Source organism: Drosophila ananassae, chromosome 2R, assembly GCF_017639315.1.
Source record: "Drosophila ananassae strain 14024-0371.13 chromosome 2R, ASM1763931v2, whole genome shotgun sequence".
NCBI classification, from domain to species: domain Eukaryota; kingdom Metazoa; phylum Arthropoda; class Insecta; order Diptera; family Drosophilidae; genus Drosophila; species Drosophila ananassae.
Genome location: NC_057928.1, coordinates 11,759,037 through 11,777,301, shown reverse-complemented (window position 1 = coordinate 11,777,301; position 18,265 = coordinate 11,759,037). Strand labels below are relative to the sequence as shown.

General features: G+C 41.6%; 1 protein-coding gene across 1 annotated transcript; it reads right to left on the bottom strand.

Annotated features, from left to right (window-relative positions):
- Positions 1 to 3,731: 3,731 nt before the first annotated feature.
- On the bottom strand, positions 3,732 to 6,253 carry LOC116655892. Its single transcript, XM_032454783.2, has 2 exons — positions 5,915 to 6,253; positions 3,732 to 5,815 (listed from the first exon to the last, which is right to left on the bottom strand). Exon 2 carries the CDS (start codon positions 5,589 to 5,591, stop codon positions 3,741 to 3,743), a length of 1,851 nt encoding a protein of 616 aa, XP_032310674.1. The 5' UTR covers positions 5,592 to 5,815; positions 5,915 to 6,253; the 3' UTR covers positions 3,732 to 3,740.
- Positions 6,254 to 18,265: the final 12,012 nt, after the last annotated feature.

Sequence of the window (18,265 nt, the reverse complement as noted above, 5' to 3'; positions counted from 1 at the left end):
TGATGATTTCTTTTGCGTACTTTTTCCCAAATTTTTTTTTGTATTTATTTTGTTGTGGGTTGCCTATATTTTGAAGAGCTTGTAGAGTATATTTCTGCGGCCTGAAAGTGATTTTGGTGGGCTGTTTTATTTGGACGTTGTTGGAAGATCATAAATCAGGCTTACATTGCACAGAATCATCAAACAGGCGACATCTTTCGAGGGGACATGGGCAGGAAAGTGTGTGCCTGGGAAGCGAGTCTGGGGGGAAAGACAGGAACTGCTAATGGAGTTTTTACATTAGAGATTGCTTCCCGTTGACTGGATGCTGATTTTGTTGTTTTTATCAAGGCAACAACATCACAGCATCACGATGTTGCTCTAACACCCCTTCAAGTGTCAGTTACATATTGTCGGGACAACAAAACGCTTCACTTTCCATCACAGTCAGCAGAACAACAACAGCCGCCAACAGGACGAAATGAAAAGAAAAAAAAATAAAATCACAGGAAAAAAAAGGTTAGAACCAAAAAATTTGCATACACAGCAGCTGAAACAGGATGCGTCCTTTTTTTCCGTTACTGTTGGTGTTGTGGTTGTCTGTGCCGGAAGTGTGCACATTGAAAGGTTTTCCCCTTTTTTTTTTTATCGCCACGTCTAGGGCCTCTGATTTTTTTCCTTATTTTTTTGGTGGAAAAAATGTTACTGCAGAAGTAAAAATGTTCGGTATTAATTGGCTGGCAAGCCAGGGATGCTGGGCGAAAAAAAAGAGAGTAGGGTGGGACATGGTCCTAAATTAAATAGAAATTATATGCAAATTCGAATCGAATTTCCCATTAACCCCTTTAGCCCCTGGTTTCATATCCACATCACGTCGACGTGTTTAAGTACGCATCATTTGGCCGCCTGCTTGTAATTTAATTGGTTTGGCTTTCGGCCTTCGGCGCTCCTTCGAAAAGGTCCTGGCAATGAGGCGACTAATTTATGCCATCGTCCTGGAGGGTAGAGCCATCCTTGCACGTGCATCGCCGTCAAGGAGTTGCCTTATTAATTATTATTCTAATTAATAAGACGCAGATGTAAGCAAGATGGAAAAAAAAACTCCGAGAAGAAAGGACGAAAAAAAAACACGGATGAAAAGGAGTCCGGAGCCGGCAATTTGCATATGAGTGACACAACAGGACATTTGCTTCCTGTCACGAAGAGGACACAAAAGAGGCGACAGGCACGTTCAAAGGATGCCGGGCGAAGGGACGGCTGTGGAAGAGGCTGGCTCTCCAGGACCAAATCTCATGCATAATGCAAGTGCAAAAGGCGCGTGAGAAACTCCCAGGACGAAAATTATAGTCCTGCCAGAGACAAGGATCCCTTTCCTGCCAGCTGCTCCTCACAGCAATCGAAAACTTGAGTCCAAAACTAGGAAAAAACTCCCAACAACCTCAACAGGTACTGGGGTATTGCCAATCCATCCAATGACGCCCAAACAATTTGCCAAATCCGTAAAGTCCTCTGGTAAATAGTCCTTAATCCCCGCCCCTAACCGATCAACCCCGATCGATTTGGCATTGCCATTTGCCAAAAATTACCAGAGTCAAATGTCAAAGCAATTAAGTCGCAAAATCGAATCGATTTTCGAAGGGGTCGCAGTCCCCTTTTTTGTCACTGACATTATCGTTGTCATGTTTGCTAATTCCCTCTTTGTTGTTTGCCGTGTTTGTCCTGTTTGCCATTTCACTTTCACCTTTCGCTTTGTTTGCCAATTTCTTTCTTTCCCTCTGGGGTCGTTGTTGAGGGTTAGAAGTGTGCCAATTTCGGTTGGCTTTACTAATTATGAGGTGAAGTTATGACAGCCGGGATTACACGAGTAAACAAAACGGCTTTCTTTTCAGGAAATTTTGACTAATTGGGGGTGAAGTTTGGCGGTGAAAAGTAAAGAAATTAATTTTGGGAGAGTTAATAGAAAAATATTAAAAACTGGCTTTTATTTACAACAATTATTCTGTTTATTTCATTGTATTTCAAAGGAATCTCTTTAACTTTGACTCCAGCTGTCGGCGGCCTTTGTTTTCCGTTCGTTTCAATGAAATTCAGAAAAACAATTTCCTTTATGGCAGCAGCCCCTTCTCCTTTTTTTTGGCGTTGCTTGGAGTCCAGGCTCAACGAAATTGGTTTTGAAAAATATTTCACATTTCAATCTCCCCCAGTGCGCCATGCCATGTTGCTTTCTATCTCTCGGCGGAGCACCTTGGCCGAGAAAACTTATAATAAAATCCAGTGTCCTGCCTCCTGTGGGCGCGTTTGCAGGACGACCAGGTACCGGGCACCAGGCACCAGGTAAACGTAAATGTGAGCCGCAGAGAAAAGCCACAACAACGGGCCAAGTAAAAAGGAACCGCACATTGTTGGCTTTTTACTGTCCCCACAAATAACAATCAAAATATCCCAGCCCCCATCCACATGCCACGAGCCACTGGTTGCCACTGGGGATAAGATGGCTGGGCTGGCCTGCGGGAAATTGCCGCAAGTCCTGGGCTAGGATCTCCCCAAAGGCCTGTGTGGAAATTACAGGTGCCTAATGCAAATTTGTGTGGCATATTTCTCGCTGCTTCGCTGTGCCTCCAAATAAAAATAATAAACATTTCGCTGAATTTGCGCGATTTTTTTGAACGAGTATTATTTTCTATTATTTTTTTTTTTTTGGGCTTTCAGTTTCTGATTTGGATTTGGATTTTGATTTCGAGCCTTTGCATTTGCTTGATTGTCATCATTGAGGCTGAAAAACAGATTTGCCTCCAATCAACGTGGCACTTAATTTCGTTTATTTGATTGGATTTGTGTTTACATGGCTGCCTCTCGTTTTCTCTCGTTTTTCGAGTTGCAAGTAACGAGGAGGCAGGAGTCGGTGGGTGGACTGGTGGGTGGCAGACGGACCAGACATGTGGGTGGGTGGGATGACTTGTTAGAGGACCGAGCCAAAATTCGTTGCAAATTAGAAAATCAAATCACTTTTGGCCGGACTCACACGCCGACGGCAAGCACACACAAACACACACACACCCAAAATTTATGAATATTGAAAAATTAAATCGACATTTTCTCTTGCGAAAAATCTTACACACCCTCTACACACAGATCCTGCAAAAAAATAAAAAAAAAACCAAAAGAGAGCAAAAAAACATGGCCTCGGAAGTGGTGCGTCGCTTTTTGTTCTTGTTTGTTACTCAGCTTTTTTTTTCGACCATTTTTCCAATGATGGATTTTCGAAATTTTAATGGTTGCTTTCGCTGCTTGGATGATTCCAGAGTCCTGTGAGTCCCGCAAGTCCTGGGTAGCCTGGGTAGTCCCGGAGTCAACTTCGTCAGCGTCGCCGTCGTCTGGTTTTGTCAGGCGGGGGAGAAATTTTTTGCCCGCGAGGGGTGGATTCCTTGGCCCATGCACTGTGGGCAAAAATCCCGTTTTTGGTGCATAAACTCTAGTTTATAAGATATTGACTTGAAACTTTTTTGTTGTATTATTTTAACTAAAACAAAATTTTGGTTTTTGTTTTTTTTTTAATTTGCGTACCGCTCAGTGGTTAAAAATTCACTTTTATTTAAGAAATTGTTACAAATTATAATTTGAATCACATTTGGTATTACATTATAGAAAAATAAAATTAAAATCTGTTACGTATTTAGAATCTATTCTACAAACACTGAAAAAAAATTGGATAACATTTTTTTAATAACTTAAAAATTTTAACTTACTCTTTTCCTTGTGTTTTAGTTTTCAATATCGTCTGGTACCTCTTCCTCTAATTCGATTTCAAAAGTGTCACTTACATCATCGTTGCCATTTTCTTCATCTGTGTCTTCTGCGCACGAGTTTTGGGATGTACTTCCGTTTTTGTGGCCAACACCTGGGGATATGATTGGCGAATCCAAAAGATCGACAACCTCTGCTGGCAGAGGCATCCTGTTGGTTTTTGTGAACCAAGAACTAGACAGTAAAGGATCAGACGAATCCATAGCTCTGTGAAAGACATCTGACATATTGTCAATCCGGCTACATTTTCTGGCATGATTTTGCCGGTCAGCCTTGAAAAGCTTGTGTCTTGCTTCTGATGCACTTTCTGCTAAGGAGCCAACAGGAACAATTGATTTTTCAATGATAATGTATCCATGTACTAAAATTTTGTGTACTGTTGGCGACATGGGGTACCAAAAATAATTGCTCCTATATATAGTAAAAGTTTCAAAACAGAATAATTTGAACTTTTCTGAATTTATAGGGTAATGACAATTTATGGCTATCAAAATTATATGTAGGCGCTGAATCAAATTGTGATCTATTCCTAGTATAGAGGACAATAATTTTGGGTTGGAGAATGCCCGCCTCGCCGTATTTCCGTCATTTGTATTGCCACTGCCATTTTGTCTCGGCTTGTCCACATGAAGCCCCATATCTTTCCAAAACGCTGCTTGAACTTTATATTTTCGTGCCTCCAATTCGATTTTGTCATTTCCCTTAACATGCCACTTTCTAAGCTCAATTCTGTATGATATTTTAAGCAAGAATTCAAAAAAGCGAATCCATGCATGAAGGGAACTTAATCCATACTGATCCGTATGTGGCTTCATAACAAATATTTTGGAATAAAAATCACTTGTAGTAAGAAGCTGGGTGGGCTTTGCCCCACACATTGGACACGACTGGCAGGAATTTGTTCCTGTTAATATATTTAAGACCTTGCCGTCTATAAGTGTTAGGTGCCCATCGAATTTTACAAAAATTGCATTCGATTGAAAAGCATGCACGTATAAATCCAGGTTTTTAATCTGATTGTCCAAGTTTTCTTTTTCTTCTAATATAAGAGACGTTGTTTCCTTTAAGTATGCTATTTTTAGAGGACGGCAAAATCGTATGGACTGAGGCGATTTATTTAACCAAATGACTCTTTGTTTTTGATCTATCATTTTTATGGGAATAATTGATGTAACAAATAGAGAATCATCTAAAGATTGAGACTCTGCGATGCTTAATTTTTGTTTGTATAAACTGTGACCAGTAGACCCATCAAACCCATAGCTAAAAATAAGAGTACACTGAGTAACATCTGAAAGTATTTCACAAACTTCCTTTTGCATCAGTAATATTCTTGAAGCGGTATGGTTCAATAAGTTTTGCATGGAAACTTTTGCTTCATTTTCGGTGCATTCTATTCCAGCAGGTCTACATTTTAATTTCTCCTCGGCTATTTTCGAATAAGAGGGGTAAATGTCGCAGCCATGTTGTTTACTAAGTTGTTTTACATTTATGTATTGCTGCTTAGTAAACCCATTTTCCATAAAAAAAGCGAATGCCTTTTCAGGAGTAATTGGACTCGGAGCCAGCAATCCAGTTCTATCAGATTTTTTTATAACTTCATTTTCAGTTGATTTTCTGGCAGAAATGTTAGCAGCGTGTAGTAACAAAGGGGTTGAATTTTGATTTTCTATCGCAAGTTCAGATGCCAGCTTTATTTTGAGTCGTTTACCAGCAGCTTCATATGTCAATTTCGGACGACCACCTTTCTTCTGTGGGGATTCATTTATATCAAAAAGTCGTATAGTCATATTGCCGGCTAGCCACATGGCGTGTTTTTGTCTAAATCGCTTTATGTTTCGGCAGCATCGTGGCAAATGTTTATTAATGTAATTAATAAAGTTAGTAATTTTATTTGATATTTTTTGGTTTATTGTTTCGATTTGATGATCGTCATTCAATTTGTCGAATATGTAAGTCTCCAAGGCTTCTCGCGAGCGTTTGTTGCTTTCCCAAATTGCAAGAAGAGCCCCGTGACCAAACACATATGTGCCTGGATAAACGCAAGTTTACCAAAAAGGAGCAAAAAGGAGCAAAAATGGTTAATTGTATGACAACAAGGACACTTTTGTAGTTAATTTCTCGTTCTTACTCTTTTGCAAGGCTGTGCCATTAATAAGTTATTCTCCACAAAACACAAACACAATTGTTAGTTCAAATCTAAAAAGATACACATATAAAACAGTTCACAGTTGGACAACAAGACATATAACAACAAATGTTTAAGCTAATTTGCATTAATAATTACCTTCGCAAGGAATTTCCATTTTTAGATTTTTAAAACTTTTTTTTCACACAAAGCAGCAAGCACTCAAAGTTTACCAGTTTTTCGCGCCAATTTAACAACATTGCAGGGTCTCTCAAGCAGCTAAATTTGTTTGAGTGGCAACACTACAGGGTTGCCACCAAAAATGTTTTGAAAGCGGGTTTTTTCAAATGAAGATATCTAGATTCGATTAGTATGGGTCATTCATAAAAATTAATTAGGAAAAAAAATAGGTTTATGCACCAAAATCGGATTTTTTACCCATTGTGCCATGGGTGGGTAGTTTTTTTTTTCCTCTCCGGATTTTAATATTTTTTCTACTTTTTTTTCTCCACAGTTCACTTCCTTTGTTTGGCAGCCATTGAGGGTGAGGGTAATGTGGGTGCCAGAAGCTTAAGGGATGGAATCGATATTTGTTTTCCCTGGCAGCAAAACAGAAACAGCAACTGCCAGGACACCCAGGAGATACAACCATCCCACCATCCACCCACTCACCAGAATGCCCACCATCGATGCCCGCCTAATCCAATGTCTCAGGAGCTTCGTCGTCCTAATCAATATGCGCAAATGATAATTTTTAATGGCTTCCGAGCGCGTTTGTTTACCATCAAGGCAGGCCAGCATTGCTGATTTGGCCAAAAGCAGTTGGAGAAAAAACTTGAGCTCTAGCCAGCATTCTGTTTAGTAAACTTTATAAAAAAATAGGGAGCCCTGAAGGCTTTTATAGCTAGTATTATAAGTTATAGCTTAGTTCACCTTTAATGTTACCAATATTGTTAAAATCCTTGAAACTTTTTTTACTCTGTACTTACTTAACTCAGCCACCTCTTGGCAAATTTAATTTCCAATCGCCGCCAAACGTCAGCGTCAACCTTAACGGAAATTTAATTTCCATACCGCCCAGACCAAGTAGAAGCCAAAACCGAATCTTAAAGATATATACCAAGGTGTAAGCTTTGGGATTCTGGTCAGCCACGCCCCCCTCGGCGAAGGCCATTGTTTTTGAGTGGGCGCGAGGTATAGCGACTCAAATGCTAATTGCTTTCTAATACGGTAATTTCAACTCTCCGCCAACGTCTCGGTCTCGGTCTCGGCAGCGGGCTTATTGCGGATTAATTCTACAAGCCAATTTCTTATGTAAATGGCCAGCCATTGCATGTTATTTTTACCCCAGAATCGCCAGTTCGTGGGGATGAACAATGTTTTTGGGGAGGCGAGGGCTGGGCTGGGCTGGGCAGGTGAGGAAAACGCGATGGAAATGCTAATTCAAAGGCGTCGACTGTAATTAGAAGGCAATTTAAGTTCTAATAAATATTTCAGTTGGCAGCTTAGCCCAAAAAAAAATGGTATGGGGAGTGGAGAAGGCCAGCTTACGGATAAGATGGGATTTTTTGTGGTAAGATTTGTGGGCATAGAGATTGGAAAGAAATTAAAAGCGTGCTGTCAAGGTAACTAAGATGCTAATTATGGAAATTAGACCGTTTAAGACCCAATGTCTATGATAAAATGTGTTACTTAATACCCTTAAGTCCAAAAAATAAACTATCTAAGCTTTGATGCTCAGATCCGAAGGTGAAATCTTGATGTGAACATTTTGCGCTTCACTTAGCCGGCGAAACTCTATCCTATCGATTACAGCAAACAGCCAACTCAAACAGCCCATAAAAAAAGGGAAGAACTCCGAAAAAGTGAAATCGTATCCATGCTAATTTTCAACCATGATTCAAAGCAAAACTTAAAAAAAAAAATAGAAACCGAAAACTGAAAAACAAACTGACAGGGCAAAGATCTATGGGACAAACCCCGACAGATGCACGGCATATTAATCTCAGACAAACAGATAGAAACGGGCCATTCCCTATCAGAAGGATATACAAAAAAAATCCAGCAAAAAACCGACAAAACAAAATCCTTTTTTTCCATGCCCGTTTAATGCCAAATTATATCCCTATGCAAATAAGTTTTTTTCACTTGATTTTTTCATTAAATCATGACGATTTGACAGGAAGACAGTATAGGGATGGGAAGGGGATGCTGTGCCAGGGGGATGGGTAGGAAAATACGTATTCCAGGGGCGGAGGAAAGGGTTGCCCACATAGACGTAGAGACCTCTTTGGCCCGAGGGGTTTGGGTTCAGGTTCGCTTAGTTTCTGTTTGTTTTCTCGTTTCAGGTCCAGGACTGGTTGTTGTTTTTTGTCCTTCCGCCTGGGGCATTTTAATGGCTTTTCGAAACGAAATTGGAGCTGAGCCGAGTTAATGTGTGCTTTTGCAACTCTATTTATCCGCCTGTCTGTTGCTCTGCGTACTGAGCCATGAAATTGTATGAGGTCACGGGTCACGAACTCCGGACAAGGTGAGAGGTTGTCATTCGATTTGCAGTCTCTACTCTCATCTTAATTGATCTTCCAATGGGTATCGAGCAACCCCTCAATCAATAGTTTTTCATCGCCCTCTGGCGGCCAGTGGCCGCCCATTCCAGTGCTTGCCAAACTGTTTAACCATACTCCCTAGGGCCCATCATATCCAATAATTTCGAGGCCCATATGTAGGACAACTTGGCCGACAACCCATGATTACATTCAACTACAAACTCATTAAGCCAAAATCAACAACTGAAACTTTGCAATTGCCATTTGCATGTCTTGTTTTTACAATTTCAGTCGATGATATTGAAACAGTTTGGGTAGACATAATAGTATTTTATAAAAATTTAAATAAAATTTAATAATTAAAGAACTCCTCAACAATAAAGGTTTATCTAACTGGTATGTTTTGGATGCAACCTTTCAGTTTGTGAAACATTAAAACACCAAACTCCAGCTTTACCTTTCGAAGTTATATTTTTATTATATATTCTAAATTTCCTCAATTTCAAAAACCTTCATATTAAATACGCCTTATTATTTCGCACTAGATTGTGCATATACTTAATGTTATATGGAATCGATCCATCATCGAGCCAGTTTGTGGACCTGGTAATGAGAGCGCGTGCATCGGCGTACTTAATTTTCGGTGGCATCGTTGCAACAACTTTCGATCGAGTGACACACACAACACACAGCTCATTGAGGTTGTGCAACGCCTTTGGGGATGGGGCTACCTTTATCAGGCTCCTCCTTTTGGCGGTGAATGTCCCCCTGCAATTACCCAGAAAAAACACGCAAAAAACGAGTGCCCCAGCAGCTATGTTGTCCTTCACATTTTCGGCGAAGTTTGGAGCTGTCATCATGGTTGTCGCTGCCGTTGTTCTTGCCTCGTTGCTGGTTTCCTCGTTGCCCCGTACTCCGACTTCTTAATGTCTGAGGCGTGCGTCACAGGCCGAGAGCTGGTCTGGTCTGTGATTAAAATAATGCACATATATCTGAAGTATGTGGGCAGAGCTGCAGCAGCAGCTCTCGACTGAATGCATTCGCAGGCACAGGGCGATGCTACAGGAAGGTGTTTATTAACAGATCGTTTGGCGAAGCGACGGCTGCATCGAGGACCCTTAACCCTTTGAGTGCTCCGTTCCCGTTCACGTTCCCACTTAGCCATTCAGTCGAGCAGAAAATCATGCAAAGTGTCGCCAGTGCACAATGTATTTAAAAATAATTTTAATAACATGCATTACAGTACGCACACCCTGCCACTGCCACCCGTCTTTGATCCCGTGGCCTGTTATTATTGGTAGTTAATGGTCGGGTGTTTTTGGCCCAGTTTACATGGCTCTGCCGCTTTTAGGCTGATTGCCATCTTTATGAAGACATAACGATGCGGGAATTTGCATGGGCGGACGGCTGACGCGTTGCGTGTGTGTAGCCATAACTCCAAACATTGTAATTAGAACACGAGCACTACAGGTAAGTATAAGTTCTCCTCATGGCTTTACATTTATTACGAAGCTAACTCCAGGCGGCCATTACCTTATAAGCTACAGTCATGAGAGTTTTTAATATTTTTTATGGCCAAGATCTTAGCTTTTGATGAACTTTTTAATGAATATCTTAACTATTTCTCAACCGAACCGAAAACGGAATACCATTTATGAATCAGGGATCTATTCCGCTCCAAACTGCATTAAAAGTTTAAAAAATTCGAGGGGTAAAATTTTGGCCCAATTTTTGGCCAAAATTATGATACCTCTTAAAAAAATTTCAAAAAATGGACCGAAAATTTTGTTTCTACGTTTTGATAGAAAATGAATGTACTGGAAGTTCTGAGTTCGGGAAGGTATAACATTCTTGGATCTGCCAGGTATTAGCCGAGTTATACACATTTTTCCATTAAGAAAATACAAAAATTGGTCTAACCTTTCTGATACTTATTAACTTGGCCAAAATCGAAACTTTTCAATCCCTTTTTGTTGTATATCTTAACTATTTCTCAACCGATCCGAAAACGGAATACCATTTATGAATCAGGGATCCATTCCGCTCCAAACTGCATTAAAAGTAAAAAAAATTCGAGGGGAAAAATTTTGGCCCAATTTTTGGACAAAATCATGATACCCCTTTCAAAAATTTCAAAAAATGGATCAAAAATTTTGTTTCCAGGTTTTGATAGATAGCACTGGAAATTCTGAGTTCGGGAAGGTATTACATTCTTGGATCTGCAAGGTATTAGCCAAGTTATACACATTTTTCCATTAAGAAATTACAAAAATTGGTCTAACGTTTCTGATCTGTAAAAGTACACTTCACCTACATTGAAGTGTAAGAGTACTTAAACTTTTGATTCGCCCGCAGTTACCTTTCCTTCCATGTCTTGGCGTACTTTCACTTTTTTTGGATCGGTCTCTTTTTGCGGCAAGAAGCGCCAAGTACATAAAAGCCCAAGTTGCGATCTGGTTTCTCACCAGTCGAAGACAACGACTTGAAGCCTAATTACACTTAATTTGCAAGGAATGAATGCCGAGGGGAGAGGTTGTTGTTCTTTTATAACTGCAACAACATTCCTCATTCAAGGGCCCGGGTTCTGGGACCCTTTTTTAGTCAAAAGTCCGCCACTTTGTTAAGCCAACAGTGCGAATCCTAACGCCGGCTTGAAGGGACACAGAGAAAAAAGCCACAGCTAGTGTGCAAGCCAGAAAAATACGATGACATGGTATAAGAAATATATTTCTTTCTGTGGACTTTAAAAGTCAGCCAGTTGGTCAGTTGATCGACGATTAGCGAGAGGAACCTGGACTCCTGCTACGTGCTTGTGGCATGCAAGACGATGCGTGCGTACCTTTGGACGATTATCCCGTTGGCCCTTCGATCCGTTCAGTTCAGTTCAGTTCAGTCCAGATCCGATCCGATCGGAGCCATAAAAGAGGATATAATTTGCTTGGCTAGCTTGTTTGTTTTGGCCACCGAACGGAACCCGGCTGGGCCGATGGAATATATCCCTTTAACCGGATCGTTAACGCAAATTAACGAGCAATCATCAAATCGAAGCCAATATTGGATGGTTTTGGGCCGGGTTCTGGGGCCAAAAAGGCAGCCAAAGCGTTTATTTTAAAATTAATGCGCAGCTCAGGGAGCAGCAGCTGCCTTTTTTGCTGTTTGCAGCGAGTATTTCTTCGCTTGCGGTATTCTCTCATTAAACATTGAAATTACAACAGGCCAACAGGCCAGGTCAGCTGGCAATGTCCGGCATTTACAACATAATTCATTTCGTAGCCAGTGCGAGTGCCTGCCCCTGCCGCATAATTGCAAAGTTGCAACTTGCAAGCTTGCAACTTGTTGCCATCTTCTGTTTATTAATTGCTTTTTAATAATTGCCCCAACTACAGCATTGAAATAATATATTCGCACAATTTATCAAGGCAGTTCCACGCTCTTCACCTCTTTTCAGGCTTGTTGCAATTTATTGAAATTAATTTTCGCATTATCTCGCCGCACATATTTGCGTTTTTAAAAACGCAAAATGATAATTGCCTGGGAGGGTTATTTTATTAATATTTGCCTTGGCATTTTCTGCAGGGAGAGAAGCAAATAATTCTCTAAGGGGATGTCCTGGCACACTGCTTGCTTCAGAACAGCATCCTGCGAACTGCTTGCCTGGTTTCGCTCTTCGCACAGCAGATGGCGCCAGTTGATGGCAAATTTGCAAAAATCTCTAGGGGTTGGTTTATTGGCATTAGAAATTGGTAATCCTGGCAAATTCTTTTTTTTTTTATAATTTAATAATATAAAAACATGTTCACCATCATGTATCATATACCTGGGTTTTTATTGCCAAGCTTAATATTTTAAATAAAAATTATTGAAAACTTTTTAAATTCAAAATTAGCATCTAATGCTATTACTATGATATGGTTTTCAAAAGGATATTAGGGTTGGATAAGTGACATAGCCATTAGCTTTTGAGAGTATTTTTTGCAAGGTTTGTTATCCAGATCCCTAAAAACAAGATATAAGTCCTCCTTCCCCTTATAAAGTGATTAATGGAGTGGAAACTAGAGTAATATAATGATATATGAATATTTAAAGGCTTAAAAAGATAAACATTCCAAAATGGGCTTTTAAAAAAGTTTTTTTTAACAAAAAGAAGTACTCAGTTTTCAAAATTTAAAGATTTTTTAATTTATTAAATTAATCTAAAACATAAAAATGTATAGAACTAGATAGGAGATAGAATTTCATAGCAATGAACTTATATTTATGTTTTGCCATAAAATTAAAAATTTGCACCCCTTGCCATGGCACCTCGCCCCTTGCAAATTGCCCTGCCCCTTGGCCTTTTGTGTGCTAATTAAACAAAAGAAAGGAAAACCCTTTCACACCTTGCAGACCTTAGAGGGAAAACTGTTACAACTTCCTTTGTATGCTTCGTGTGGTGGCAGAATAAATTTGCATAATTTTTGCGCAGCGTCATCAAATTGGGAAATTGCGAAACTGCGCGAATAAAACCAGAACAAGCAAAAATATTAATTTTCACAGTTTGACATGTCGCGGTGGTTCGCATCTGCCTCAGATTTTCCCTCAGGTTTCAGTTTTTTCAACATACATATTTTTGTGGCAGCTTTCCAGCATCCCATGCAGTGGCATTCGCATGCAAATGAGGCAACAATCGAGCCGACATTTGATCGTTTTTATTTTTTTTCGTGTCGATCCTCCTCTCGCCATTGTCCTCTGATGATTTTGCATATAAATCAAGTTTCCTTTCGAGACGTAGGGGTTATTGCAACCCTCTCAAGGAATTTGCATCCGAGGCCTGGCTTAGCCAGGCTCCCTCTTCCATGTTTGAAATGAAATCATAAAGGATAATGAAAAGTGAAAGGGCTGCAGCGTGTGAAATTCGTGGGTAATTCAATTAGCGCAGTTCGCCGGGAAGGTTGTGACAATTCCTTAGCACATGCTGCCTCAAGTTGCTCTTGAGAAATTCCATTTCGACAGGCAGTTAGGATGATTTATTGAACCAGTATTCCCTGGGCCAAAAGCGCTAGAAGGAGGAGTTCCAAGCCAAATGCACACAAAGCAAGATACCGGAGAGAAAATGGGTGAAAGCTAGAGAAGTGCTCAACTACACGTGTGCCAAATTCATTTCCATGCCATCCTTGTGGGCGACTATTGATGTAGCTGTGGGTCCTGTCTCTATAGACGTGTGTGTGTGTGTGTTTGTGTGTGTCTGTTTGCTAAAGGATAACAACAGCAGCAGAAGCAGCAGCATCAGCAATAGCAACAACAACGACAGCTAATACACAATTTGCATATATTTATCCATCAAATTGATGGATGCTACTGCATACACAGCACAATGGGCGGGGTTGGAAGGAAGTGGTGGGGGATGTGGGGAGACAAGGAGGTAGAGGACGATGAGTACGAAGACCAGGACATGGCGTTGTTGCTTTGACACGTCGCAATACCCCAAAAGGATAATGACAAAGACAGTGGCAGCAACATCAGCAGCAGTCAGGACGATGTTAGATACACTGGGAGACCACAGTCTTTCGTTCTTCTATACAAATATTTATGGAAAGGACATTTTCTTCAAGTGCACACACACACACACACATACACAGATAGAGGCACACACTTGGCAAGCGTGAGCAATTTGCAAGGCGCTGGCGAAAAAGGGCAACAGGAAACTGTCAAGAAGGAGAACAGCTCCAAGGGGAGCAGGCAGAAGGAAGCAGGCAGCAGGCAGCAAGGAGTTGGAAGAAGCATCCTTTAAGTTTCCTTTCTCGCCTAGGTACCCAACCGACACTTCAATCGCGCCACGTTCGACGCTCAAAACTCAGGAAAAGCTTGGGAAAAGCGTACCGACAACGAACAGCCAAGGTTGGGCTGCCATGAGAAAATTACATTTTCCCCGGAAAAGCACTCAACCCGAAGACATTTTCCGTTGGCAGTGGCAACTCAGTGTGGTCTGATGTTAGGGTGGGTGGGTCCTGGGTCCTGGGTGCTGGGTTCTACAGCCATTTCAAGTGGGCCCTTTGTGCCCCATGTGTGTGTGCGTTGTTTGGCTTAGTATGTGTGCTGCTTTATATCCTTTTCTGCCGCTGCTGCCTGATAACAAAATTTTCTATTTTATCTCATAAAAATATATGTAAAACGTCCTCCAACTCCAGGCAAGCTGAAAAGGGGGGGCTCGGGAAAACGAGGAAAAGTGTAAGAAAAGGAAAATTCTTTTATGCATACATATACATTTTTATGTTGCGATTGTTTTCCCGTCCTTACCTCAAAGTCAGTCTTCAGTTCGCTTTTCCAAAACCCATTTTCAAAAAATAAAATACACAAAATAATTTAAGCTATTAAGGCATTTAATTTCTTTTTATTTTAGTTCTCAGAATGATTTTAACATTTAAATAAAAGATTCTATAATGAGTATCCTTCGGTTACCTTCTTAAGAATTTTTCCTTAATCTCCTGTGGCAGGAAAGTCTTTCCATCTCAACTCTTTGAGCTTTAATTTAGCCAGCTTTTCTCTCTAATGAACAGCTGTTTTTCCGCCGGCCGCGAATCTGACGATAAAAATAAAGCCAAGGAAAGCGCGCCAAACAGGTCGCGGAAAATTAAAAGAAAATGAACAGCGGCAGAGCCGCGACGTCATCAGCTGTTGCTGGCATCGTCATTAGCCCCAACTTGGTGGAGAGAGAGAGAGAGTGGAAAATGGAAAATGAGTGCGGTGTGGCGTGGGTGGGGGCAGGGGGAACAGCTGGGCCGTGGTGTGGGCGAAATGAATGAAAATGAAAATCGCACAAATGAAAATGAGCGTCGTGACGTTGCCGGTGTTTTGGCCAAAAGCACGTGTTGCCGGCTAGGGAGATTAGTAGAAGGCTTTCCATACATTGGGCATAGCTGGAATTGTAAAAAAATAATAATAATTAATTATTACTTATTTATTACTTATTATTAATTATTTATTACTTATTTAATTAATTATGATTTTTAATACAAGTTTAGTAGCTAACTCTTTTAGTAGTAAGTTTAGAGAGAGTGGCTTAGTAGCTCCATCTAGAAAGAACTGTTAGGAAAAAGCTACTAAACTAATACTTAAGAAATTTTTCTTTTAAAAAATAAAAATATTTAAAAATATTTAAACAAATTCTGAACTAAATATATTTAAAAACAAACTCCCATTGTAGCTGCACAATTAAAATCAGGGAAACACCCACTCTGCTTCACCCACCCACTCACCCATTTTGTCGACACCGGGTTGTGTTATTGTTGTTGTGCCGGCACGTCCTCGCTGGGTCGTGTCCTTGAACTAGAAACCCGTTTAATTTAACTGTTGCTTAATTGCTGGCAGAAGCAGAAACAGCAGCAGAGGCTGCGCCGTCGACGCCGCATTACGTCATTAAATATTCCACTGCCAATGAACCCCAACCTGCTGATTTTCCTGCTTCTCTGCTGCATTTTCCTCTGCTGCCTCGCCACTGCCACTGCCACTGCCACTACTGCTGCTGGAAAACTTCATTTTGGGTAATTTCTGCCTTGCTTTGTTTTTCATTTTCATTTTCATTCATTACACGGCGTTAATTTCCTCGTACCGAGTGCCAAGCCATTCCCCTCGCCAAGCTATTTTCTCCGGGAAAACCATTTGGAAATGGAACATTTTTCGGGGGTTGCTAGCCGGTGCGAGTGAAAGGACACGCGTTCGAGCGAGACAGAGGATCAGCACGCAAGCGCACTGGCCAGCTACGCCAACGCCTCAGCCGGCGTCGCTGTCGGGGCAGAGTTTTCCCCTGCTGCGGGAAAACAGAAGCAGCGGGCAGAAGGCCAGAGGCGAATAATGGCCACCCACTCTCTGGTCGCTCTCTCTTTCTGGCGGGAGCCTCCTGTCTCTTTCCTCGGTTAGCGGCGCTGGCAGCGAAGTCGCAGCCGCAGGGCGACCAAATTTGCAAGCGCCCAAAAAATCGGGTTAACTATATAGATATCCACTGTACAGTAAACTTTCGACGTGAACTTCAAACAAATACTCATAGGGTTAAGATTAGACGGAAGAATTGTAGGGAGTCTTGGAATTAACTTAGCTACAAGTTGCTTGGAAAATCTAACCCTATCGAGTGTCTACTGTACATAGATATCTCCAAAACACATACAAAAGTATGTGCCACGAGTGGGTGGACGCTTTATAGAAGTCGGGTGGATCGGTGGGGGGTTGGAAGCCAGGGGGAGATTTCACGGAGATGTGGAGTGGAAGCTTGAAGGCTTCAGCAATATTGCTGTATTTTTGAAATTCCAATTTGCATATTTTGATGTGCGTCGTCGGCGTTCGACGCTTCCACTTACTCACCCGCTGGCAACTTCTCTCGCATTTCACGTCCGTCGCTTCCTTTTCGCCCCTCAGCAATTTTCGCAATTTTATCGAATACGCCCTGGGAGGATTCCCCCGGAAATGGCGCCTCCAAGTAGGCAATACTTTTTTGCCGCTCCCCTGAATCCGCCAAAAACAAGCCAGAAAAGACAAAATCGTAATTAAGAGGCTAGCAGGATAACCACCTGTTGCTGGCATTTCAGTTCATTCACCTCCTCATTATGCTAATCAACAAAAAAAAAAAAGAGAAGCGGTGCCGGCGCTTAATGAAAGCGGCAGAGGCGGCAACTGCTGCTGCGACGCTGGCAGCGGAGAAAGAAAAACAATAACCGCGGAGCTGAGGCGGTTGAGGCGACTGCGGCGTCACCTTGACCTTGAGACCCACATTTAAAATAATTCACTCGCGGCAGCTTCATCATCATCACGCCGCCGAGGGATAGGAAAAGCTGGAAAATGCCGAGCCAAAGTAAAAACAGAGACACCGAGGCCATTATCTCATCAACGAAAATGAAAATGAAAATGAGCGCAGCTCCCCCCGTTCCACCCCCGCAGCAGCGCCGACGTCGACTGCGGCAGCGGCAGTGCAGTCAGCGACTCTGCTTTCAGTGGCTGAGAAAGCTCTCATTATCACACGGAGACAAAAACAGGGGTTACAACATTAATTATTTGTGAGCTGAGAAATAAAATAAAAGAGGTAGAAGAGGATAGTCCTTCAAGGACATAGGATATACTATTCATTATCCTATTATTAAATACAATAAGTCAAGTACTACTATTTTTTCTAGGTGATTATATTCATTTCCATTCATTTGGCGGCTGGAAGGGGAAAGTGTATGTAGGTGCCACACTCTCTTGCCGCTTTCGCCCCCAAAAACAAACTAAGGCCAGAGCCTGGTTGGCGTCGACTCGGCTGCTGTGGCAAGAAAAAACAGCAGTAGCAGCAGCCGAGTGGGTTGCAAAGTAAATTTTTAATGGGCGAATGAAATTATAGCCCCCCAGAGGAGGGCCAACAGCACCAGCAGCAGCAGTAGGAGCAGCCGGGCTGGGGAAACTTTTGCCGGCACCGGGCTGAAATAAATGAAATGAAACAAGCGGAGCCCAGCAGCGAGGAAAAGCGGAAAAGCTGAAAAGCGAACGCTGACTAACTACGAACTTGCCTCATTTTCACAGTGGTAGCAACACCAGCTACGTCATCTCGGCAGCTGCCTCGCTTTTAATGCAACAGTTACGTTTTTTTTCCCATCTTGCCACCCACTCTGGCCGCCAAAGCTTTTCTTTTTGTGAACTCATTTCCACGGGGCTTCCCCAGACGCAGACTTATTTGTTGCCACCATTTCTGTTGCATGCTGCGGCCTTGCAACGTCTACCAAAAACGAAAGCGAAATTAAAATGAAACTAGAAATTAATGGTGCCACAGAGTCTATGAAAGAAAAAGTTAAGAGTCTCCTTTTCG